Below are 24,655 nucleotides of genomic sequence, written 5' to 3' on the forward strand. Positions count from 1 at the left end.
ATCATGCTACCATTTCACCTCTGAATGTGTGCGTACGCATGTGTGTATGTGCAGTGTGGTGTGGCCATGCGAATGTTGCAAGCCACACCTGATTGCAGTAAAAACCTTGTTAATACGTACCTGTCAGTAGCAAAGGCTTTAAACAGTTGCAATGAATCTTCGTAGCGCCCAGTGTATTTACTGACTGCTTAAGCCGTAGTGGCTTGTCCCATGCTGACCAGTTCGTGCGCACGAGTCACTTATTGTTGCATAAAACTTAACTGCGCCCTTCAACTCTGGGTGTGTGCTTGTGTGCACTGTTGTTTGCTTGAGCCTGCTTGAAATTTAATTTGAATTTATGAACTGTTGCTGCATGTATCTGCGGTATCTTGTTGTAGCCTTTTCTTGTGCTCGCCTAAAACCCCAGTGATCTTGTGTGCTTTTATTAATGGCGATGTTTTGTTACATCTCGATAATAATGCCTTGTATTGAGTGGCCTTGCCGAGTCGTAGCGCCCGCATCGCTACTAACGACGCTACTGCCTTTTTTTTATGTCAACGACATTGCAACAATGCATGCCTGCATTTTGGAAGCGTTATCGTTCAGTTCTGCTTTGCTCAGCTTGGTGGTTGGTGACTCATTGTTCCTCCAGCCAGTTCTGGTTCTGCCCAAAGTTCTGGCTGTGCTCGATACGGTTGCTTTCTCCCCTTCCATCAGTAGTAGGTGTGCTTTGTAGTCCTTGCTTTCTCCTACTCTGCATTGCCTGTTGGCATTTCTAATGCTTGGTGTCGGTGTGCGTATCCTCCGCATTTCGGCGGTTCGTTTTGCTTTGACATTTTGCTGTTGCTGAGAGCCGCGGGGTAGGTATCAGTTCGCTCTTTCTTTTTTTCTTTTGCCCGAAACTGGCTTCTACATTTGCTTTGGAATGCTTGTTTTCTGTTGGTTCGTTACATCCATTTAGGCATGTATGCGACTTTAAATCCACCCTCTCCTCAGTTTTTGTAAAGCTGGCTTGTGTCTTGGCATCAATAATAATGGACCTTAGAGCACACTCAATTTACCCTGCATTCTGTTTGTCGATGGACTGCCTGCTTCTGTCTGTCACGAACGTCGCAACTCGAAGTGATGAGCACCGGTGATGGTACTTGTGCAGCGCTTCCTCACACTTCGTTCACGTTGAGAACCCTTTCATTTTATGCTCGCTGTGCAATATCTTCTCGCCGTCTGTACTCTGTTGAGGAGTTGCGGTGGTGCAAGCGCCTCGAAAGACATCCATCGGTTAGCCGGACCGCTCGTCCGCATCTCTTTCCTCCTCTCTCTCGCCCTGTCGCAGTCCCGCGAAGCGGCCTGCTGTCCACCATCATCCTGCCAATCGTGTGCTCGCTCCTGGCATTCGTCATCCTGGTCACGGGCATAGCGTACCACATCCACACGCGCAACCGGCTCCAAGTCGAGGTTGCCGACTTCGACTTCCAGCGGCCGGACCTGGAGCTCACCGAGAAGACCTTCTGGGAGCATCTACTTGGCGCGTGGAGGGACACGTTCCCAAACTGGAGCAAGCAGTCCCACCGCGACGTCGACAGCGCCGGCGAGGGCGACAGCCTGACGGCGCCCGACAACGACCGTCGCCGTGGCGACGACGAGGAAAAGAAGTCGCCTGAAACCTCGCCGCCGAGAGGTCCCGGCAACGGAACGGACGCTGCGCTGCCCTCCGTGCCTGTCGAGAAGAGCGGTGTGGACGGTTCTGTTTGGACGACGGGCAGAGTGGAGAGATAATGAGCTCTTCCGTTTCGCTGCAGAAGAGCACGGTGCAACGGTTGTGCGTTTTGCCGCCGTCTCCTGTGGGAGGCAGGTTTGCTCGCTTTTAATGGATGATATGGTTGGGTGTGTGTGTGTGGACCTAGGTGGGACAGTTTTAGTGACTTGTTTTTGTATGTGTTAGTGACTGGAGCAAAAAGAGTGTCTGGAGCTGCGAGTTCTGGTGTGCGGCTGCTAAGTGAGGGTTTCCTGTGACTGTCGACTGCCTTAAGTGAAAACATAGAAGTGTTGACGTCCGCTTACAACTATTGTCGTAGGTAGTGAGTGTGTTGTGGTGGGTTGCGCAGTTCTAAAACCTCCAATGGCTTGGTTGCTAGGAAAGGGCACAGTAGTATGAATGTCATAGATGCTGAGGTTAACGAAATGCAACATGGATCTGATATACTTAACTTGCTTATCGCTCGCTACCTTGAAGTCGCTAGGCTGGCATCTGGAAGCATTCTTCGTTTCACATACAAGATCTCGGTGTGCCATTGGCAATGCTGTGGCTGCAGATATATGATAATAATATAACTTTAATCAATTCCAAGTCCCTGGGAGTTAGAAGCGGAGTTCAAATTTGTTTAGGTATAGAATGTGGCTGAAGCTTCGGGTGAAAGGCAATATGCTGCAATGCGTTGTCTTGGGCAGATTATAGGACAGCAACTGCATATTGTGTCTGTGGCACACCGTCGTAGAGCACAAAATAATCGTGTGTTATACAAAGCACCCTTTATAGGAGCAAATTTCAAATTTCACTTCCTCTTAAGCTGTACTTTTAGATAACTGAAAAGTTTTTACATTTGCCTCCTTAGACCATGAGACAGATTGTAGATGGCTACCGCTGAGGCCTCTTTGCCTTGGCTAACCTAAAGTACGGCAAAACTGACAGGTTCTAGCTTCAGCCTTATCGTTGTGCCAAAAGTATATTGCGGCATTCACGAACAAGTGTAAATTCCTTAGTACTTGGCCCTTTGCATGTTGTTGTCAGTGATAAGCTCTGCAAGTATCAGCAGATCTAATCACATGGTATCATTTTGTAATTCAGCACTGAAGGAGATTATTTTTGCTTGCATTCGATGGTCTGTGTAATCTGTAAACTGTCAGGCACAATTGCTATTCTTTAATATGGATGTAATGGTTGCAGAGGTGCCTTTTTATGGTTTTTGTCTGAATATTTTCATGTCTGCTGTAATGATGTGTTGCCCTTATAATTTGGTGAGATTGCACTTACTTTGCATAGGATAAATGGAAGCAATGCCAATTTCAGGAAATGTCATTGGTTTTGTTTGTCTACTGTAGCAATGCATCAAGTAAGGCAGAACGATGGTTTGTGCTGTTTTCTTAGTGTGTTCTGAAATATCTCTGGACTTGTGTTACAATTAGCAAGTTGGCAGTACCTTCTGAAAGTAGCAGTGGTTTTGAAAAGCGAGAAATTGTGTTGGATGTCATAGGTGGGTATTCTGACGTGATGCATGAGTTTGTCGCAGCATGTCACTACCGACGTGTTATTTGGTGACAGCACAGCAGCTTTCGGACAGCTGCTGTCAACTTTCCTGTCACATGTACTGATCTACATTTTAGTTTGTGCACTCCGGTGATGATACATGTTCATGTGATAGCCCAAGCTGGTGAGAGTACGTCTTTGGTGTTGGATAATTTTGTGCATGGTGTTTTAGGAGTTCCTGTGGCACATGACTTAGGTATATAGGAATCGACTGTGTTGGGACGACGACTTAGGTGCAAAAAAAAGAAAAAAATGCAGGTACTGCCATAGGGCCACACTAAAAATGACATTGATGTTGACATAAGGAATATGAGGTTTCCACAGGGCTTACTTCATTGATAGTCCTACGCTCTTTAGTGAAAATAAGCGTATTCCTATGTCAAATTTTTTCACCTGCAGCGAACGAGCATAGGTCAAGAAGGAGCAGGTCTATTGACACTAGTGAAGAACTCTGCTCCACAAGAAACCTAAATTGCGTTTTGAAACTGAGTCGTCAAGCTTTTCTGACTGACGTCTTTAAGAAATGTACACTGCTACGTATGAACCTTTCCGTACCAGCTTAACATTTTGAGGGAGGCAAGCAACGATATTGTAAAGAGCTTCATCGCAGAAATACAATATATCAGAGATTAGCATTGGTGTCATCGGCGTCCGTGCAGTGGGGAATTTTCTTTGTGCTGAGAAAGGACTCCCTGCTAAGCATGTTGCGTTAAAGGACCCCTGACACCAAAATTGAAACCTCGAGATCTTTGTGTTGTTTGACTTTCCTGTATACGGGGGCACATCTGACCGATTATTAGTGACGAACGTTGCCTTTAAGATATCTTAATTTGGTTTTAAAGTAAGCGTGAGTGCTCACTTGAGTTGGCTGCACCTTGCGACATCTTGGTATGACGTAGATAGAGGCCCCGTGTGACGTTCCACGAGTAAAGCAAGTATTGTGGACGTCACAGAAGGTTTGCGGGGCGCACGTGCACAATACGACGACTGGCACCCGGCGAGGCCTATTGTTCCTCACCCCTCTGGCTCTGTTGTCTCGAGGTAGTTTTCGTGAGGGGACATGCGCTTAACAGGTTTAACCCATACCGAGGCACCCACATACTTTCAATCTCTACTGCGCGCGGGGCCCCGATTTGAAAACCGCGCTGTCAACGTCACCACAGCTTGAGTGCACGTGGTCTTTGACGCTCCCCCGCATGGGGCGCCAGTTTCTTGTGGTTTTTAGGCGGGCGTTTTGAAGTGATGCTAAAATGGTCACAATTAACTACGCTAGAATTAGTTGTACGATACGCTAGAGCATTTACGATTTAATTTAGAGATTACCAGACACAAAGCTACAAATTACAGCAAAAAAGTCACCAACAAAAATTTCGCTGTCAGGGGTCCTTTAAATGAAAGTGAAGACACCGTCATGTGGCTTCAATGCATTGCTGCATGTTCTCGTCGCCATCTAGAAGCGCCTTAGTGTGCCTGCGGAATCTGGTCGTGGAAGGTTTTAGGCGGTTCTCTTAACTTTCACAGTTCAAGAACACTGCCTACTGGGAATAAGGTTGTCAAGCATGATATGTATGTTCACTTACATGGTAAATAGCGAGAACTTAATATTAACAGCGCGTCCTTACATAATGGTTTGCAGTTTTGATCAGTGTACACCACTTTGCTCAATGAGGAGCTGTTGCGACTTGTGTAATTCTGGAAACAGGAAACAGCATTATGATGATAATCACTTTTATATTATGCACTTTAACAGAGATAGCAAATTATCTCTGAGCCTTAGGTATTACCATATCGAAGTGTAGATTTCTACCTAATTCATGCAAGACAAACGTTGATTAGCAACTGAAAAGTTGCGCTAGAAGAAAGGCTGGCACAAAACTTATTTGTGCATGCAGCTGAGAGTTCGCGTTTGTATTGTCTGTTTCCCGTTTTGGATCTATTTGCATGCCTTAATTTTTTTTTCTCCGATGACCCTGTGCTATCACTTTCTCGGTGTCTTCTGGTGCAAAAGCCAAATTGTGAGTCTTTTTGGTTCATTCATCCACTTCTGAGAAAACAACCATGCAACACAAAAAACTTTTCCAGTGCGTTGTGGTAAGATAAAGCACCACGAGATGGCGTTATGAACAGCGCGATTACCATCGATGTCTGGTGTTCCGGTGTTACATAACCCTTGATCCATTTGCAGACAGGCAAAAAAGAAATGTTTAATGCTCTACCATATAGGGGTACTGATGCTCAAGTTGCCAGAATATCGGAACCTTCAATGACTCAGCATATCCGTAGAACTGATGTCGCCATAATGTGGTTTTTAAACAAGTGATTAACGCAAATGTTCTCACAAATTTTCTCGTTTCTGATAGGTTCATTGCTTGGCAGTTTGAGAGTTGTGTTTAGTGCACAGATCATTCTCTTTTCACTGTTTTTTTATTATGACAAAATCTTTGATATCTTTTGGAGGATATCATTTATATAGAGTTAACCCTTGCTTTTGTTTATTGTGTATGTACATGCGTCGGCCAGTACCCTCCCCGCACCCCCCCACTTTGTTCTTTCTAGTAAGGGCCAGCTACTTGGTGGGTTGGACTGAACTTTGAGACTACAAGTGGTTTTAGGTTTTTTTTTTTTTTTTGTGACCATCATGGGTTGTGTGACTTTCCAACGCCTTTGCAAAGATTTTAGTAGGAGTGAAGTGAATGAGACTGTAGTGCATGAGTGAATTTTTCAATGCAATCCTACACAGGAGGTGCTTTACAGAGCACTTGTGATATCATATCGACGTCAGAGTGGACATAGTGTGTGCGTGTGCCTGTATTGCGATAATATATATATCTTCGGTTTTCATTGTACTTCGTGTGTTTGCGCAACCTCTTAGAATCCCTCATGGGTCTTTTGCTGTTCCTTTATATTTAAGAGGCCTAGTCTTACTGGAGAGCGGTTTTACCTTCTCAGCCAATAAAAACATACCTAGGTGATCAACGGTTGTTTGCATTTTCTTCATTTTGTACTGAGCGGTACAAAAGTGTTGAAAATTTCAAAGTTCAAAGACAGTACTTAAAGGGAAGCTGAAGTGGTTTTAGAATTCGGTAAAACTTTGTTTTTAACAAGTGCCAACATGATTGTCGACGATGGCGTAATTTTTTCCGCTGGAGTGGTAGCAGGAGCTTTAAAATATGAGAAAGTAAAAGTTTGTCTTGCTCCGCCCATGTGAACGTGCCAAAAGCGTGGGCGTGGAAGCGAACTAGCCGTAACTACGTCATCATCAGTAGCTTTGGCGGAGCCGCACCGCACTGTCGTGTCTTCAACCGTGGCCTCCGCAACTAAGTTCCAGCTGCACACGTTGTTGGAACTGATCGCGAAGGCCATTCTTCAACAGTGCTCATGTTGCCGGTAACTCATCCTGCTGAAGATGACATCACCGCGTTTGATCAGCATCTCAAGAAGCCCTGTGGCTGCAGCCACTGTTTTTTGTGAAGAAATGCTATTTGCATTCACTTCTGTGAACTTTTACATTGGTTTCCGAATTCAGCAGGGATCAAACTACAATTACACACTCCAAAGTCATATTTTTGAAAAAGTGCTTCAGCTTCCCTTTAAGGGTGGATGCGGGGCTAAATGTCAACTTTGGAACTGCTGTGCTAATTTTGATGAAAATTTCAGGGATGGTTCTTCTTCTTGATATTAGGACATATTCCAATTTTCAGCACCCTAGCATGAATACCAAAAAGCCTACAGCTGTTATAATGATCAATCATGTATGCTAACTTAGGAAAACTATCATTTCAAAAATAATGAAAATGTATGAGTTATTTGTTATTTTATGTCTTCTAGAACGTTTCTAGTGCAGGATAAGGCCAGTCACATATTTTTTGTGACGTCTCTGTAAAAATGCCATCGCTCTAAAAAGGGTAGATTATTTCTTTTCTTGTCACTGCATGTCAGACTAATGAATTTTTTTTTGTGTTAGAAACAACTTAGGGAAATCAGAAAAGCACCTTATCTTGTTCCTAACAAAATTTCAGTCTATAAACAACCTTGTAAGCAGCTTTTGGCGAAGCAGTTTGGAAGTGATAGTTTTCCTAAGAGGCTCATTCCCCCAAAAAATGCGAACTGAGAAAAATGAGTTTAAAGGTTTCACGACATGCTTATATTTATTTAAATGGTAAAAAAAAAATATCAAAGTGACCTCCTGCATAAATACGGCCTTCATCATCAACATTACGCTGTTCTGTGACAATTTCATGCAATCGTCTTAAATTTTTCGCAGCTTTCGAGCTGAGAGTGTTGCTCACATCACGTGTCGGTCACAAAACAGACCACGCGCTGATCGTAATGAACTCCCAGGAAAACGAACATATAAGCCGAGTGGCACACAAACACAGCAGGAGTAACTCAGAATTGGCGCGAAAGCAGCGGTGGATGGTCACGTCATACGTTTCAACCAATCGGAGCTTCAGTTTCAGTTTTCCAGTGACTCTGCTGTCGGCGCACGGCCCAAAATGTGCCTTCATGATTTATTTGTTTGCTCTCTGATGTACTCTCGACAGAAGGTCTTCTGTGACAAAAAAGCGCGAAAAACAAACAATGTAACATGGGCATTCACTTCGCCTTCGACTTCTCGTCCGCTTTGCAGCCGCGTCTTGAAAGGGGTGTTTCAGCGACGCTCTCCCCAGCAAGTTTGTGCCACCCTCGCGTAAAAATAATTTGTAAATTCTTTTCTGCTGTACAGATGACAACCAAACTAGGTGAGCACGTTCTTTAATGAACTATCCATCCAAAACAACTCAACTTTGAAAATGCACATTTTTTTCTAAAGTTGTGTTTTTAGCCCCACATCCCCTCTTAATGACAACACAAGAATTCAGTGTACACTCCAACTGCACTATTGCACCTTACTGAGCGTGCTTTTGAGCTCCGTACCATGCTGATAGTCAAACATTCTTATCAGGAAGTGTTACCTGCCACAAAAGCAGCTTTGTTGTATCTAGACATTCATTATAAACATAAATTCATTCGATTATCAATGAGAATTATTAATTTACTTTGTTATAACTAATAATTCGTTCTGTTTGCGGAAGTCAACAGAAAACCTGTAGAAAAATTGTGGAAGTCAAAAGAAACCTGCAGATGTGTTCACTGTGACTTTGGTTTAGTCGCAGAATTCCTATGGCATTATAAAGAAAAAGTTAGGCGAAGTTATTCAATAGAATGTCTACAAGCCTTTCATTTTTTTTGTGCCACCATATTGTTCCTCGGTGTTAGTCGGAAGTAGAAGAAGCAAAACTGGAACAATGTTAAGATAAGACATTCTTATACAAATTTTGTAAGGTATATTTATCACATACTGAAATGATGACCTCTGCAAGATCACTACAGTGTGAGATTACAAACTGGTAAACAGTTCCTTGGTTGACCTTTAGCCCTCCTAACTAGCACACCACTTGGCAACACTGATGACGAGCTCGGTAGGTAATCATTGAATCTAATGAGGGGTGCTTGCCTCTGACTCACATTTATTCATCTCTGATCAAATCAAGATGCTCTTCTACTGGCCATATAAATTCTGGGACATGCCATAAAGATTTGCCTGGTGGTATGCCTAGCATGCCATTCCATGTGGGTATGAGGAAAAAAGAAGGGGTAGGCACAGTGTGCGAAGGATGCAAAACAAGCACGAAACGCACTACAACACTATATAAACTAAAGCGTTTCAATGAGAGCAGTGTATATTTAAGAAAGTTCATAAATGTTTCCATTGTGCGAGATGCACAGGCGTATTGAGTCGTCTGGCCGAGAAACGTGTCTCAGCCCGAGAGATTTGAGGAGCGTTCAGTTGGGATCTATATTTTTTCCTATGTTGCACATGGGGCTCAGCGGTAATGCAGTGGGAACATGGTAATTGCACGTGATGTCGTGTGGTCCCAGCTAACATTGCCGTGCGCACGAACAGCTAGATATTCTACCTTTACTTCAAGAATGTTTTGATGAAAGTGTGCTAAACAAATGCTGTACCGTCTTAATATTCTACCCATTTTGTAGAATAGGATTGGAAAAACATGTGACATTATGTTGAGCTGAGTTCTACCCAAGTTGTGCGCTTTGTTCACAAAATGATAGCCTTTTAATGAACACAATTTCCGAGTCATTCTTGTGCGTTCGGTCATCGAAATGCAATTTGTTGCGTGCACTCGACGCAGTGTCCCAGCAGCAACAGCTGTCTACAATCCTGGTTCCCATCATATGCTCTGTGTTTGCCTTGGTCATCGTGGCCTTGGGCATTGCCTATCACATGCATACCAGGAATCAGCTGCGTATCGAGGTAAGTTGCACCGGATTTTAATGCATTAAAGAGCCCGTGTCAAATCAATCAAATCAAACCAAATCTTTTATAGCAAATATATAAACACATAGGGTTAGAAAATGTGGCATCGGTGGCATTGGTTGTGAGCAAAAAATTGGGGGCTGGACCATGAGAGAAAAATCCTGATCAATGCAGAGAATAAAAACCCGAGTTCGAGACGGAATCGAACCTAGATATTCTGTATGGCAGTCAAGTATTCTACAACAGAGCCATGCCAGTGCTTGAAACTGCTTCAGAAAAAGACCCTATGCATTCGTCATGTCAGTCAAGCAGGTGCTTTTAGAGATGTAGTATTGCGTTCCAGAAGCATAGAGTTGCACCAGGCGTCACACCATGTGCATTGACGCTAAAGAGAGAAACGATTTTTCTCATATTAGTAAATTACTCTTTCACAATTTTAAAATCCCCACGCTTGCTGCGGGAAGACGTTGGTAAGTGAGAAAACACGTAAAAAGAAAAGACGGGTGGCAACTCCACCTTGAAATTTCCAACCCCAACCGCCATGACATCATAGATTTTGGTGGCGTCTACAAGATCCTATGAGTTCATACTCAGTAAAAATGAAGTACATTGTCCTCTGACTGGGGCATATACTTAACATGCGAAGTTTCAGAAAATTTCAGTGAGGCAATGTCGCCAAAATACGAAAAATACAATTTCAGATCCGTGACATCACGGGGGGGATTTCAGTGCAAAATTTAAAAATGAAACTATGACCTTGATTTTCTCCTCTATTAAAAGACATATGATGGCAAAATTAGCGACATTAGAGTTCTCAGAGTGCAATTTACTATTCTTAACCGAATAATTGTTTCACTTTAGTGTCCCTTTAATGAGTAGGTGGTTGAAAGCTGCCAACTCATTACAAAGGGCTGAGCTATAATTCATCATCCTCAGCAGCAGCCACAGCATCAGCAAAGTCTGCAGCTGCGTAGGTGCACGTATAACCTTACAGACACATAGCGGGTATGCCTTGCAGCTGTGATTGCAGTAGGTGCCCTAGGAGAGCTTACAACGGCTAGTGTCTCACACACACAGTCTTTTTTTTTCTCACGGCACGATAGAGGTATCCACCGAGAAACGAAGCACGGCAAGCGAATGAGATGGCAACGTGAACGGGGCCTAATAACACTGTTGCATTGCACTCTTAGAGGTGAAGCTTAACTCTTTCAGACGCCACCTTTGAAGAACTGTCTGTAAAGGCGTCGAATCGATAAAATGTTATTTCAAGCGACTCAATATTATATTGCGACAAAAATGATGCCGTAATACGTTAACTTATGCGTGTTACAGTAGTAATCCCTAATTACTTTGTAATTAAATATCTGTTTATTCTGAAGCCTTTCATGCTCTTTTTTTTGCATAAATAGAAGGAAATCTCAGGCTAGAAATATAGCGCAAATTTGTTTTCGGTTATGTCCAAGCTGAGAAGCTGCGCATATGCCCAGTTGTTTTTGAAACTACTGTTTTGTTTACATGTACAGTATATTTACGCATTCAAATGCGACATCATATTTTTTAGTGTAACGACTGGTATTGGCAATTGCTCAAGATAACCACATCATGTCGCGATGAATCTGGTCTCTAAAGATAATGTTGTCTCCGATCTACGCGTCCGAGTTGAAATTACGCTGATATGACCCGAACTGAAGATGGTGGAAACAAAAGTATGTGCATTACTTAGCCCTGATATGTCCTGTTTCAATCCGTGAGTACTGTAAATTATACGTCAGCGTGTTGAATGTGGATCATTGTGTTGTTGAGGTGGAGCTGGTAAACCGGTAAGCCGTCAATGAACTGTTATCACCAATGTAATAAAAATGTGCTTGATGTTGCTGTCGCTGTTGCCAGTTTGTACATTGCTCCATTGGGACTGTAATGCATTTTTCTGTGTGTGATTGGAGTTTGACGGCTCTGTGAATTAACACTAAGTGGGCAAAATTTATAAAATGGTAAAGAGTACAGGGATTTAAGGAAGAGGACATGAAAAGATAAGACTCAAACACTATACACAAAATTGTAACCAAGTAAAAGTTGAATGCAATTAAAATTTACAGCACACAGTTTACATGCGAACATACACTGGAAATGTGGGACCCCAAGCTTTTCATGTATCATTGGTGCTGCTTTGGTGTCTATACCGATAAGGGTGAAAAAAGGTCAACCTAAACGTGATTTTACCCACAGAAGAAATGTCCATTTATGTTGCAGAGTAACTCCAAAGTCAGTTCCCAAAGAGGTTAGATTATAGGTTCCTGTTGGTGACCTTGGTGCGCAACAATAATCCTTGCCATTCTAAGCGCTCTGTCATCCACGCCTAGGTTGCTGACTTTGACTTCAATGAGCCACCTATGGAAGACCTGGTGGAGAAGACGTTTGTCGATCGCCTCCGCAGTGCTCTCTTGCAAGCCCTGGTGGGCTCCGCGGAAGACGTCACGGAGACAGAGTCCAACGTGTCGCCGACGGCTTCCAACATCCGCCACCCCGTCGCCGCCAGCCGAGAGGAACTGCATCTGGTCAGGAGATCTTACGGCACTATCGCGTGACTCAGGTACCAGCATGCTCGTAGGTGATTGGTTGGGCAGTGCATGTCGGACCATTGTGGGAGGGAGTTCGGGTGATTGCCAGAGCCAGGCATCTGAACAGCCTTCGATTTAATGGAGCGTAATGTCCAGACCAAAGGTATGCTTGTAGCAATGTACAAGCAATGGCCTTTGTATCTGCCGTATCTTGAGGAATGGCTGTTCGCACCTGCGAGGGATGCACGCTGGCATACACTCGATTCTTGGCAGGCTATCTACTATAACAAACATTGCTTTGCGTTTAGCTGTGATAGTGCTTTGAAATTTGCAGTCTGGCTTTGGTTACTATCCATTGATTTAGCTTATGCAACAAAAAGCCACTCCGCACCTAACAGCATGCCCAGACGAGCCTACAAGTGCAAGTGTGTGCTACAGGCGTATATGAGCCAGCCTGAATGTGAACGTCTATCTTGAACAGGTACAAGTGCATGCGCTTCTGTGTAGATTTGCTGTCCTACGTTGCACCTACATCATGTCCTACATCCTCTGCGTGGGCTTGAGTGCACAGACGCAAGTTTGTGAGTGCCGTTAAGCATACATGGGATCTGGCCTTTAAGGGTGACAGGGCAGCATCTTGGAGTATAAACTTGTGCATATGAATGAAAATAGAGGACAAGAGAGGAGTATGTCTTAGTTTAAAACTAACTTATGCAAAATGAACAGTATTGTGCAGCTTGTTATGAACTAGTTAAAAGAGAGAAACATCAAGTCAAACAGACCCGACAACAGTATTCCTCATTGCTCACTATGAAGCACGTAAACACCTTTGTTATCCTTGCATCAGCACCTGCCCACATTTCACGAGCCTTGCAGAAGTGCAAATGTGTTTTAAACCCAACATCATGGTGGTGCTCTATTTTTGTTTTTGCTCTATCATGCAGTGAGGCAACAATCCGTGATAGTCCCATGTGCGTCAGGCCCTGTGAAACAGTTGCTCAGGCCAAGACAGGGCACCTCTGCAGCAGACCATGTCTGTAGTGCCAGTGCTGAGTTGCAAGTCAAGTGTGTTTGTCATTGGTGAAAGAGAAGACGGGACCAGAACTTTTTTATAAAAGGCGCTCCTGAGAGGCATTGAGCGTGCAGTTCTTGTGAGGGAAGTGCAGCAAAGACTGTGTCGCATACGGGTGTGGTTGCTGTAAGACTCTGGTCAAATGCAACTAGTGCAGCATATGTACTGAAACAGAAAGGGATGTTTCAAGAGTGAAGGTACAACCAATCAGTTGATCTCTTCCTTTTCACAAATTCGCCTAATCCTTGCAGGTTTCAGCTAAATGCAATAAATTAAATGACTTTTGTTGGAAAATTAACTGTACTTAAACAGTTACTAAATGGCGTAGGCTTCAGCGTTATATTTATTGGTACTTTCTAAGCAGCATCTTCTGCCTTGAATGTCTAAATACCGCTGTCCAAACAAGACCGAAGTTGAGGGAAGGATCGATGTTTGATGCGATGGAAAAAATTTTGGCACAGCGAATGTTGCTGGAACCAATGTTCCGACAAGGGAGGACGTTGGTCTTTCTGACATCATCAGTCCTGCCTTGACGAAGACAAGTCCTCTTGTTAAAATGTTGGCTTCAGGCCCATAGCCAGGAATGTTTTTTTTTTTTTTGGGGGGGGGGGGGGGGGGCACTTACTGAAAACCCTGACTATTTGAGAAAAACACCTATTTTCATTGTTTCTTTTTAGTAAAAACACCTACTTCACCGAAATTTATAGGGGGAGACCCGGGCCCCTAGGCACCCCCCCCCCGCCCCAGCTACGGGCCTGGTTGGCTTCATCAACATTCTCTGTTCAGTGATTTTTCATAAGTACTGTTGTGTTTTATGAATTAAGAATAGTTGATTTTATGATCGGATTTATTGCTTAATTAAAGGGGCCATGAACCACTTTTCCAAGTAATCATCGAATGACCTCAGTATCGGAGTTTATTGCCCCACGAATTGTTTGTCTCAAAAATTTCTCAAATCCGTCAAGAACGAGCGGCATTACGGAAATTTGTTGCACACTTTAAGCACTTCCTCTCTCCTCTCGTCTGCTGGAAGCTAAGCAGGAAGGGATGGCACAGGTAAAAGAAGTTACATCAGTGCGCGTCATGACCTTGAGCGTGCGGGATGAAATGCAATCGCTTTATCCCGTAGTGATTCCTTTGCGCTAGTGTGGCTCACTATGTAACGTTAGCAGACTATGGACCGCGGCGACATTGTTTGGCGGCCCTCAGTGGCAAGAAGTGCATAACGCCGATCTTGATTTATGTCGGCTATTGGCCAACAGCATGCTATCTGCTGTTCGACATTGAACAGCAGGCACCGGCAGCTTCGATGAGAGTGAGTACAGGCCTCTGTATGAAAAGATGGGGCCTGAGAAAATGGCAACTTTTCGCTCTGCTTCTAAACTCACTTCTGTCGCCTATGACTGCAAGATTTGGCTGAAATGTTCATGGCAGTGTCTGCTGTCCGCAGGATGTGTTTTCTCACCAAGCCTGAGGGATGGTTCATGACCCCTTTAAAGGCAGCCGAGGGGGTTATGTGAGTTACAGCAGCAGAGGGCTGTGGGCTAATTTTGATCACCTGCAGTCCTTCAGCATGCATTCAGGGCTTTCTAACACAAGTTTCTCAGTACCTTGGCTTTATGAATATGCAGTTGCTGTCACTGTGATTCAAACTCTTGTGAACTCATGCTAAACTGCAGGATACTGTATTCACTGAACCATTGCGTCGTTTTCGTGTGAAAAGTGGCAGAGGAGGAATGAAACTGTCGTTTGGGGTGCTGTTCCGTTAACTCCGAACATCAAGCGTGTAGTTTTGAGAGCTTTTAGTAGCACACTGATACCTTTTCTCTTCCTCACGGCAAGTTCTCGTTTTTTGGGAATGCCTGTTTTCAAACAGCCATTACTACAGTTGTCACTGTATATGCCTTGAATGTTTGAAAACATTTTGAAAACAGACTTATGTTGCACTTATTGTTATATTACTGACACCCTCGCTTTTACCACCAGTAGCATTACGCTTGTCAAAGGCCAGTCTTAATGATCAGTCACAGTTTTCAGGATCAGGGGCGGATCCAGGCGCTTGCTTTGGGGGGGGCCGGTTGGTTGTTGGGGGGGGGGGGGGGGGGGGGGGGGGGGGGGGGGGGCGTTGCCCAACTTTAAAACTTCACGTTAGTAACCAAATGTATACATCTCATTTTCCACGGAGTTAAGCACGCAAGCAGCCGTTTCGGCATTAACGTTTGTTTTTAATGCCCCCGATACCTTTAAACGAATCTGCCGTGCGGGCGATAAAAAAACGACAAAAGAAACAACGAAAATTGTGCGTCTTAAAACAAAAGATATTCAGCTGGATGTAGTTTACATGTAGCCACCAACTTACGATAATGTTTACATCGTTTAGACCGGCTGGTATAATAACAGCCGGTTGAAACAGCATGGACAACCACCAGGCAAAAATAATTACTCACACTTAGCTGATCATTGCAAAAGAGTGTCAAATTTGTGAGCCAGTTTGGCCTGATTCAAAGATGTTCTTTGCTTACAGAAACAAAATTGCACGTAATATAACAGAAGCCTTACATATCAGGAGACGTTCAGATAACTGCGTAAGCGAGCCGTAAAGCTTACTAACGAAGAATTTTCCCGTGGCAGTGTCACGTGATTATTTTGTGGTTTTTGTAGACAAAATACTTTATTTTGCAAATTGGTTGTACAATGTGATACCTTTTTTTTGTATGGCCTTGCTCACGTGCGCTACTAGAGTTTGCATATTCATGTAACTGCCTTTCCGCAGTAAACTGAGCAACGAGTCGGCGCTTGTCTGGTCCCTTGCATTCCATTCTCGTTCATTGTCTTGGGTTGGCGCTGCCACTTAATGAATGAACAGTATTGGTTTGATGAAGAAGAAAACGCATATTTCCGCTAAACATTGGGGAACACGTATCAGTGTTGTTGGTAAGAGGAGGGTGAAAGAGGGAAGGGCAGGCCACCTGCTCGATAAATGAGTATTCCCACAACGGCGAGCTCTAGTATTCCTTGAACGTAGTTTCGGAGTAAGCCTCCCTTTGTTACCCCGCCCCCTCCTCCCCATTGCCTTTTTTTCTGGCCGGTCGTGTTGCCAGAAAATGCCCTTTCTATCTCCGCAGCCTAAGGACGGTCAAACGGAGCTTTCGGAGTCGCGCTCGATTATACCCCGCGCACGTGCTCTCGGAGGCTTGCTCGGTACTTCGGCGAATATAATTCACAGCACCACTGCCTGCCTTCCTTCTTTTTTTTTTTTTTGGACCAGCCGCTGAAGGTTGACTAAAAGGTAACTTGTTCTGCACGCTTTGTGGGACCACGGCCGGGCTAGACTGCACGTGCGCGCTCAAGCGCGCACGTGCAGTCTAGCCCGGCCGTGGTGGGACGAAAGATGCCAGTTTGAATGACACAGAACAGACTCCTGTCTCTGAGAAAAAGATGGGAGAATTTGAAGACCCCTCGCTTTGCTGAAGAGCTGATGGCCCTGGGAGTGGGGAGGAAACTTTAGCTCGCTTCCATAAAGGCAGCAGTTGCTTTAGCAAAATAGTTGAGGCTTGTGCTCGTCGGTGCCTATTTGAAAGATGCAGGACGCAGAAGAAATCTTTTCTAGAAAGCCTGTTTCGCTCTTAACAAAAGCGCTGGGCTGTGTGAGGGGTGCTTCCCTAGTCTCGGATTGGGATGGACACAGCGACCACCTGAAAAAATTCTACGTTCTGAAAAATGGCCTTCGGTGAGGTGAAAAGCGGGGGGGGGGAGGGGGGGTTGGGTTGGCTTATAGCTTTGGGGGGGGCGATCGCCCAATCGCCCCCCCCCCCTGGATCCGCCACTGTTCAGGATCCATGTTCGACCGGCCATTTGGTCACATCAGGCACATGTATTACGACAGGCATGTTTGTTTTGCAGCCATGTCTCATGCATTGTAAGCTGCTGCCGTAGTATGCCTCTTAATGCTCTGTCGAAACTTGTGCCATTTGTCCGAAAAAGTCGCCAGAGTGGCACATTTTTTTCAGAGCACACGTAAAGCTGTGCAGTGGGTGACACACTGCAATAGCGTAGGGACCATTAGAGGGAGTTGTCCTCTGTTTAAGAAACTCTGGCCTTGTCTTAAAAAAGAATTTAAAAAAATGCAAGTACAATTGTCATCATGCCTACATTACACGGCTGTTGTAGTGCATGTGTATAAGTACGTATGAGTATTCAGGGGTGGAAGCTCTGCGCCATTTGCGCCGCGCTGCGCCAATGCTCTTCTGCTGCGCCATCCTGCTCCAAAATGCATTATTGCGCCGAAACTGCTCCCAAGCGGTGTTTGGTGCACGGCCTCCTCGATGGGCTCCGGTGCGCCGCCGGAACCGATCACCGAGGGTATAGTTTGGTGCCTTCATGTGCCGCTGTCATCCGTGTCATGGCGCGCCTATGCGAGCTTATATCATCATCACATCACTTGGCGCGCTCTCGTGACGTTGTCGAAGGCGCAAAAAAGCTAGCGAGCCTACAGGAGCTAGCTACAAGAAAGTGAGTTGGTGCGGCCATATTTCGATTGTGACGCCGGCGGCAACGGAGTTTTATGGCGCGCTACGCGCTCGAGGCGGTTTGTGTCATCGTGGCCTAGGATTGCGAACATGAATAAAAGTAAGTGCACGCGCGTTGACGCTTCATAATGTCGAAAAGGTTCTATTTGCTGCGAATATTTAATTTGATGGGAGGCCATGAGGATAATGCGAGCAGCTGCCGCGGACGTATACGCGCGACCATTATTTAGAAACTTTGCATTAAGGAAACTGCTGTAGAGCTGAGTGTGTAATATGGATTTTGTGTCGTAAGTCTGCATGAGAAAGAAAAATTTGTTTTATCCGTTTGCGGCCAATGAAGCCACTAACAACCTCGAAACCACTCACAGAGCTTCGGTTTATGTAAGTCGGTTGGACCATTTCCGAAACTCATTTTTTTTTAGTGAGAGCGTGCCTCTCCATGTGCAGAATTTTTTGCATTGCACACAAGCCCTTAGACCTTATAAATGCAGCATGTAAACACGCTCGTGCAGCGACGACCTTAGTCTCGCCAGTGCGATCGGTCGCGTTGTTCGATTTTGGCTCGTCAGAACCGGCGCTCGGCTCGTGGTCGAGTACGCTGTAGCTCGTATACCATCCGCAGCACATGACATGCCGCTCGCCGCTGTTGCTGTGTGTAGTTTGGTACATGAGGTGGCGAGTGAAGAAATATACAAAAAGAACAAGATAGACACTTGGAAGCACAGGCGTGCGCAGGGTTCCCCATCAGGGGGGCAAAGGTTCATCGCAGCGCCCCCCCCCCCCCCCCCCGCCCTACTAAGTCAATGTATGCGGCAGATTTTGCACCGCCCCCCCCCCCTCTTATGTGACTAGAAGGGTCAATGTACGGGGCAGATTTTGCGTCCCCCCTCTTGGGTGATTAGGGGGGGCGCCCCCCCCCCCCTGTGCGCACGCCTATGCTTCGAACGTTTATTACTCACAACACGAATGTGAGGTAGTACGAAAACAGAACCACGGGATACAAATTGTGCGCTTGCGACATCTAGTATCATCGCACCTCAAGTACCATATTTGCGTGCATATAACCGACACCAATAATTGACAAACCTTGAAAGGGAACTTGAAGAGAAAAGGTGGAAGCGCGAGGCGCAATTTTTGGCGCGATTTGCGCGCGCCGAGGGACGCGCGTGTTTTTTGACGAACGCCTTCGTGAAGTCGTGCCGTTGTGCCCCGAATTGCTTGATTTCATGCGCGACTGACGCATGGTTGGAGGGTCACGCGTGTCATTTTGACGAACACCATCTCAAAATCGCGGCGCCGCGTCTTCCTACTCGAAGTAGAAAAGAAAGCTCCTCGCGCTGCGCATCGCCTGCTCGTCCGACAAGCGGAATTTAGGGTACAGACGCGTGTTTGTTTGGTTTCTTCCAATGCCTCCAGACGGCGCTGACCTCCGCGCATTTCGAAGGAAATTTTTGAAGCCGGCATGGGCCTTTGACGAAAATGTAGCAACCCTGCAAACGCGGCGCCAAAACGCCGCTGCTGAAAAACGTTCATTACCATGAACGTTTTTCATTTGTCAGTCTAGTCAAGTGTAGCTATTCAAAACATTGCTTATCTCGTTTTCCTGAGTCATTGCTCTATCACAGCTGTGATGTTTTAATGATAACACGTAGCGCGCGCGTGTGTATATAAATATATATATATATATATATATATATACATACATATATCATTTGTGTTAAGTGTGGTTGGTTCATCAGTGTTGAATGTTTTCTAAAATCGTTGGAATGTTTTGACCCTACAATTCTGCTCCAAAACAAACTTGCATTGCTCCAAAACACACATTTTGGTGCTCCAAAGCTGCTCCAAAACAGCATTATTTCTGCTCCCTGAGCTGCTCCAAAACACTAAAGCGCGCTTCCACCCCTGAGTATTGCAAAAACTGGGTATCGTTCAACTGGAAGACATATACAACCAATTAAGCACTTCAACTGCAAAGAAGTAAGAATCTAAAACAAGTGTGTGCTAATGTGAGGAGTGCGTCTGAGTAGAAATTTTCTGTGCTACATATTGAAGGGCCTGGGACCAAAGTCAAGTTGGCTGCTGCTTCCAAGGAATTCCATTGTTTGTTTTTGTAGAGTGAACATATAACTTGTATGTTGAAGAAAGCAGTATGTTGCTGCATCATTGATCTGTGAATGTGTGGCCACCAAAAGTGTTGCAGCAGGAGATGAAAGGAGACCTCAAGAAAGTTAAGGAAAATATTTGGCGCATATTTACCTTGTTAGCGTTTGTGGAATACGACAACGTATATTATAATAACAGTGGGTCATTTCAAACCCAGCTTGAGAACTTTTGCTCATTATCCCCTGCTACTAGCTGTAATGTTACGGCTGTGCAGCAAAGTTTAAAACTACACATTTGGGAGGTGAGGGAGTTCTGTGCGTGCATTTATGTTATTTGGGGCAGAGAAACACAATTATTTGATCTACAAGGTAGTTGGGCAATTCAGAACGCAATTTGGGAACCGAAGTTCCCAACCGGCATTCTCAAGCTGGGTTCCAGCTTGGGAACTGGCATTTTGGTATTCCTGTTGCAGCTGTTAGCATTTTATGCATTTAATTTTATCTATTTCAGTAATACAAAGACCTGAAGGCTCTACATAAAGGAATGGTAGTGTTCTTTTTAAAAGCAAAATGTTTCAGTGATGGCGTTCTTGAAGCCGGGAGTGACTGCTGTTGTGACAATGGAAGGAGTGAGATGATTGCTCGTGCGCGGTATGAAGGATTCAGAGACTAAGTCAATACGGCATGTGGAGACCCCAAATGTGTGCCGCAGGGATTTGAGTAGAGTCTTTGAAGAGGGGAAGCGCATGAGCATCTGTCCTACGATTCATGAACTGTCATGACTTCGTGCACACGTTTGTATACCGTGAAACCCACCGAGGGGTGCTTGTGTTCCGAAGTAGCTATGTACTGTTCCATTCGCCTACTTTGGCAGCATAGCGAAGCTCACTAGTCTAAAACCTGTGATAAGCTCATCGGCTGGGCAGCCAGTGTACTTGCGTTGTGCTTTGCAAGGATTACTGTGCTGTTTTTTTTTTTTATGGTACAATGCTTCTCTTGAAGGACGTCCGTTTCAAACTTGTATCAAGTTTGTGGGCTCACTTCCTAATTACATGGTGCCTTTCTCCCATTTGTCCAGCAATTTATGGCCTTGTAGTTATGTTTATAGCATGGAGGGTGCCAAGTCTAATGTTTTTGACCTTTGAAAAGCATTTATATAGTGCCACCAATACAGTCGAACCCGCATATATTGAACCCACATATAACGAATTATTGTGTATACTGAACAGTTGTAATATCCTGCTGAATATATTTTTAATATATCAAATATTTCATATATCGAATTGCCTATATATAGAACTCTTTTGTGATCCCTTTCAGATTTGATATATCTGGGTTCAACTGTGGTTGCGTGGAGTAGTGGCAAGTTACTGACGCTTGCCCGAATATGAGGTTGCTTTTAAACATGAGTTAATGATAAAACATTGTTCAGGCATTGCGCAGAAAATGGGAAGGAATCGATAAGGACGTTCGATCGCCACATTTGGGATTTCTTGCACGTATGTGCCTCGGTGTTGGACTCCTACTTGTAGATAAAGCGGTCTTTTTTACAATGCTGACAGTAATGTGCCTCGTCCAATTATTCTTTTTTTCCCGACTGAAATTTCGCTTAGTCAGTGAGGATCCACATTTAAAAAAACAAAAAAAAAACACCAGAGTATGTCTCAACAAAGAGCAAGATGACGTCTTCTGGTTTTATGTCTGCACCTGCGGAGTAAATTTTAATTCACCATATAGCAACCACAGAAGCGTAACTTTTATTGCTTTTCTGGGTTCTTTATTTCATGTGTAAAAGCGTACACGAAGCATTGCTTGATGGATTTATGAATGCATGGAGCTTTCACTCATAATTAAAATGTAGCGAGAAGGTCAGCTTAGGTTTTCCTAAGACTCGTAACTTGAAGCTCATAACCACTTAAGACGAACATTATTAGTTTTTTTACTAATATTTCGGTGTTGCGAAAGTATGATTGTCAAGCCTTCTGAGAGTGCTTTCTTTTTTCTTTGTTGTTTTGCTGGCAGATTTTTGTAAAGCAGCATTTAGCAGTGCACGTGGTACTTATTTACAGATTATTAAGATTAAGAGATATGTACTCATCTCGGTAAGAGGGATGCTAAAAATAATCTTGAATTTTGGCGTACTGGAGCCCCTGATGATGTTTATGTTCAAGTAGAATCTATTGTGCACGCTTTCACTTCATGTGTCACCATTTTATACCTATCATATATATTGTATATGCATTTATTTTCTGTGGTATTAAAATGTGCCCTGGCAAGCTGCTTTTTATATATTGCTCTTCATTGTGTTTTTGGAGGATAATTGTCTTTTCAGGAAACTCGCATATCTTTGGGCATTGTGTATATATGGAATGCACTATCATGCATTTGTGTTTAATCTATGGAGTGCTATTTACGTTGAAATTTTAATGTTTCAGCGCAGTTTGTAATTGGTGTAGTATTGACATATTTATTGGAAATCACAATGTTTGAGAGCACTTGTGAACCACATAGCAGTGTGCATTTTTTTATTTTAGTTTTGCTGTTTTCTTTAATGTTGCAACTGCAATATGGGCACATATATAGCACATTTTTCTGCCAGTGCCTCGTATTGTGCCAAGAGTGCTGTCAGTACCTTTGTTGACAGATACTGTGCTCAGTTTTCTTTGTTCTTGCTGCGCATTGTGAATAAGTTAAGTGAGCACTTCATTTTGTGACTGATGCTCAGGCATGTATTTACCAAAGAATGCCATCTATTTACATTTTTCATGCCAATTCTATGCTATTATGCCAGGAAGGCAGTAAGGAAACTAAAGTCGAACCTCATTATAGCTAATACGAATATAACGAATCTTTTGTTATAACGAAATAAACAAGGAATTGTGCTGCCATTCGTGCAGTGTCAGGAATGTGCGTTTATAACGAATTTTTTGGTATAACGAAGTCATTTTCTTGTCAGGTGTGACTTGCCTATAATGAGGCTTTACTGCACATTAGCAGTAAAAGTGGTCAGTTTTTTTTTCTCAGATTAAAAGAAGTAGCCAGAGTAGTATCGACATTATAAGGAGTTTATTCATGGTAGCTAAAGATGAACACACAACTCACAAATTTGGCACACTGGTCCAATGCACTCAGCAGCACTTGTAAACTTTTTCAAAGGTGGCTTGTGAAGCAGGATGTAGCACTTACCCTATCCATGTGGCATTTCACGTAAAGCAGTTAAATAGTCTCCAATCTATGGCATAATTATGTGCTACACGTCGGGCCATAGCTTACATGTTCCTACTGCTGCACAGTGTGCGTCTTCAGCTGGAACCAAATGTTTTTGTCACATATCGTCACGTTTGTGACAGTGTAGATGTGTCGCGAAGTGTGAGAATGTTTTCAATAGCATCTCTGTGTGTTGCCGCGGCAGGGTTCAATTAACTGTACAACTCCTGTGGGCTTCGTCATAGTGTGTGCGCTCACTTTTTTAACCGCATATTATATAGACGCTTATATACATGTTGCTTTTATGAGATATCAATACACCTTTGGTCACTTCTATAAACTGTTGCAATTAGTCCTTGAAGTATTTTGTAGTAAAACATATCTTCACGTGTATAGATGCTCCTGTGCTCCTCAAAATTGCAATTGATAGGGGCCTACTACATGTTTGGTTAATATAATAGAAGTAGGGCATAATGGAAAAAATAATTGATTCAGAGACTCCCTGCTGAAGAGTAGCCTAATAGTGTGTCAACATTATTTGAAATTTCATAACGTAACCAGCGTATGCTGTGCTACCCAACGCTACCCAATCACTTAGCCAACGTTAGTCGACATTAACGATGATTACACTTCTGCACCAACTGCACCAAATTGTATTTATGGCACCATCCTGATGAAATCGACGTAAATTGCGCCAAACTGCGCCAGAGTCTCGGGTTTGACGGTGTCTACCCCCGGCAGTCGCACTGCCGGCACCTCAAAATGTTTAGCTTGATCTTGGGGCCACCAAAATCACACCCACGGACCAAGGATTATATTCCACAAATGAAACAGCGCTCGCGCGTGCGTTGTGATGAAGCCACGACAATGCACAGTGACGACAGAACTTCGGCTGTGCAAGTTGGCTCGATGGCAAAATGCGCTCTCCGCAGAGGCTTGTGACTTCTAGGTCCATCGGTGGCGATTCATCGGCAGACATCGTCTGTTCCAGAAACGCTGCTGGTAGCTCGTTTCAAGCGCCGCGTGGCATGCAATATTCAATAACACTTATCACAATATACGTGACTTGGTGAACATGCCAGCAAATATGTGCAGCAGATATTATGGTACACGTAACTTACATAATTTGCAGGGTTAGCATGAAGTGAATAATTAATCAAAAGGATCAATGCAATCAAGTGAGAAGAAAAAGAGGCTGGCTTTCGCCTTCGGAGAATGCATAAGAGACCGTGTGATTTTTTAGCAATGAGGCATCATGGGCGTCAGCAAGGGAGTGCGAAGGGAGCACTTGCCCCCCAAGCCCCTGGACAAAACCCCCCTCCGAGACAAAATCTTGCCGATGCCCATGCATTGAGGCACTGTTGTATGTCGTGGTGTTTGTTTGTCTTTTCTTATCTAGCATCCAACATTTGATTACCATCAATATTTTAGATTTCCAGCAGGAGCCCTGTACTTGGAAAAACACATAGTTGTATTTAGAGTGTTATTTGACAAAAGGTCACAGGGTCTCGTATACATTCACCTAAGACAACTCGAAGGCAAAAGCCATCTTCTTTTTTCTTTCTGGGTCGATGTATTGATA

At 44.1% G+C, this 24,655-nt stretch overlaps 1 protein-coding gene across 4 annotated transcripts in view; it reads left to right on the forward strand.

Moving 5' to 3' along the window:
- Positions 1 to 13,421, forward strand: part of LOC119400211 (uncharacterized) — a 30,814-nt gene extending 17,393 nt beyond the window's left edge. Inside the window, exons 7-9 of one of the 4 annotated variants that reach the window (XM_037667214.2) lie at positions 9,478 to 9,599; positions 11,963 to 12,192; positions 13,105 to 13,421. In XM_037667214.2, coding sequence (XP_037523142.1) covers positions 9,478 to 9,599; positions 11,963 to 12,187 — 347 coding nt within the window. In that variant the 3' untranslated portion in view covers positions 12,188 to 12,192; positions 13,105 to 13,421. Of the gene's footprint in view, positions 1 to 1,312; positions 3,995 to 9,477; positions 9,600 to 11,962; positions 13,028 to 13,104 lie in introns of those variants that run through there. The other 3 variants (XM_037667215.2, XM_049418000.1, XM_037667213.2) reach the window with 3 other exon arrangements.
- Positions 13,422 to 24,655: the final 11,234 nt, after the last annotated feature.

Source organism: Rhipicephalus sanguineus, chromosome 7 (genome assembly GCF_013339695.2).
Source record: "Rhipicephalus sanguineus isolate Rsan-2018 chromosome 7, BIME_Rsan_1.4, whole genome shotgun sequence".
Classification (NCBI taxonomy): Eukaryota; Metazoa; Arthropoda; class Arachnida; order Ixodida; family Ixodidae; genus Rhipicephalus; species Rhipicephalus sanguineus.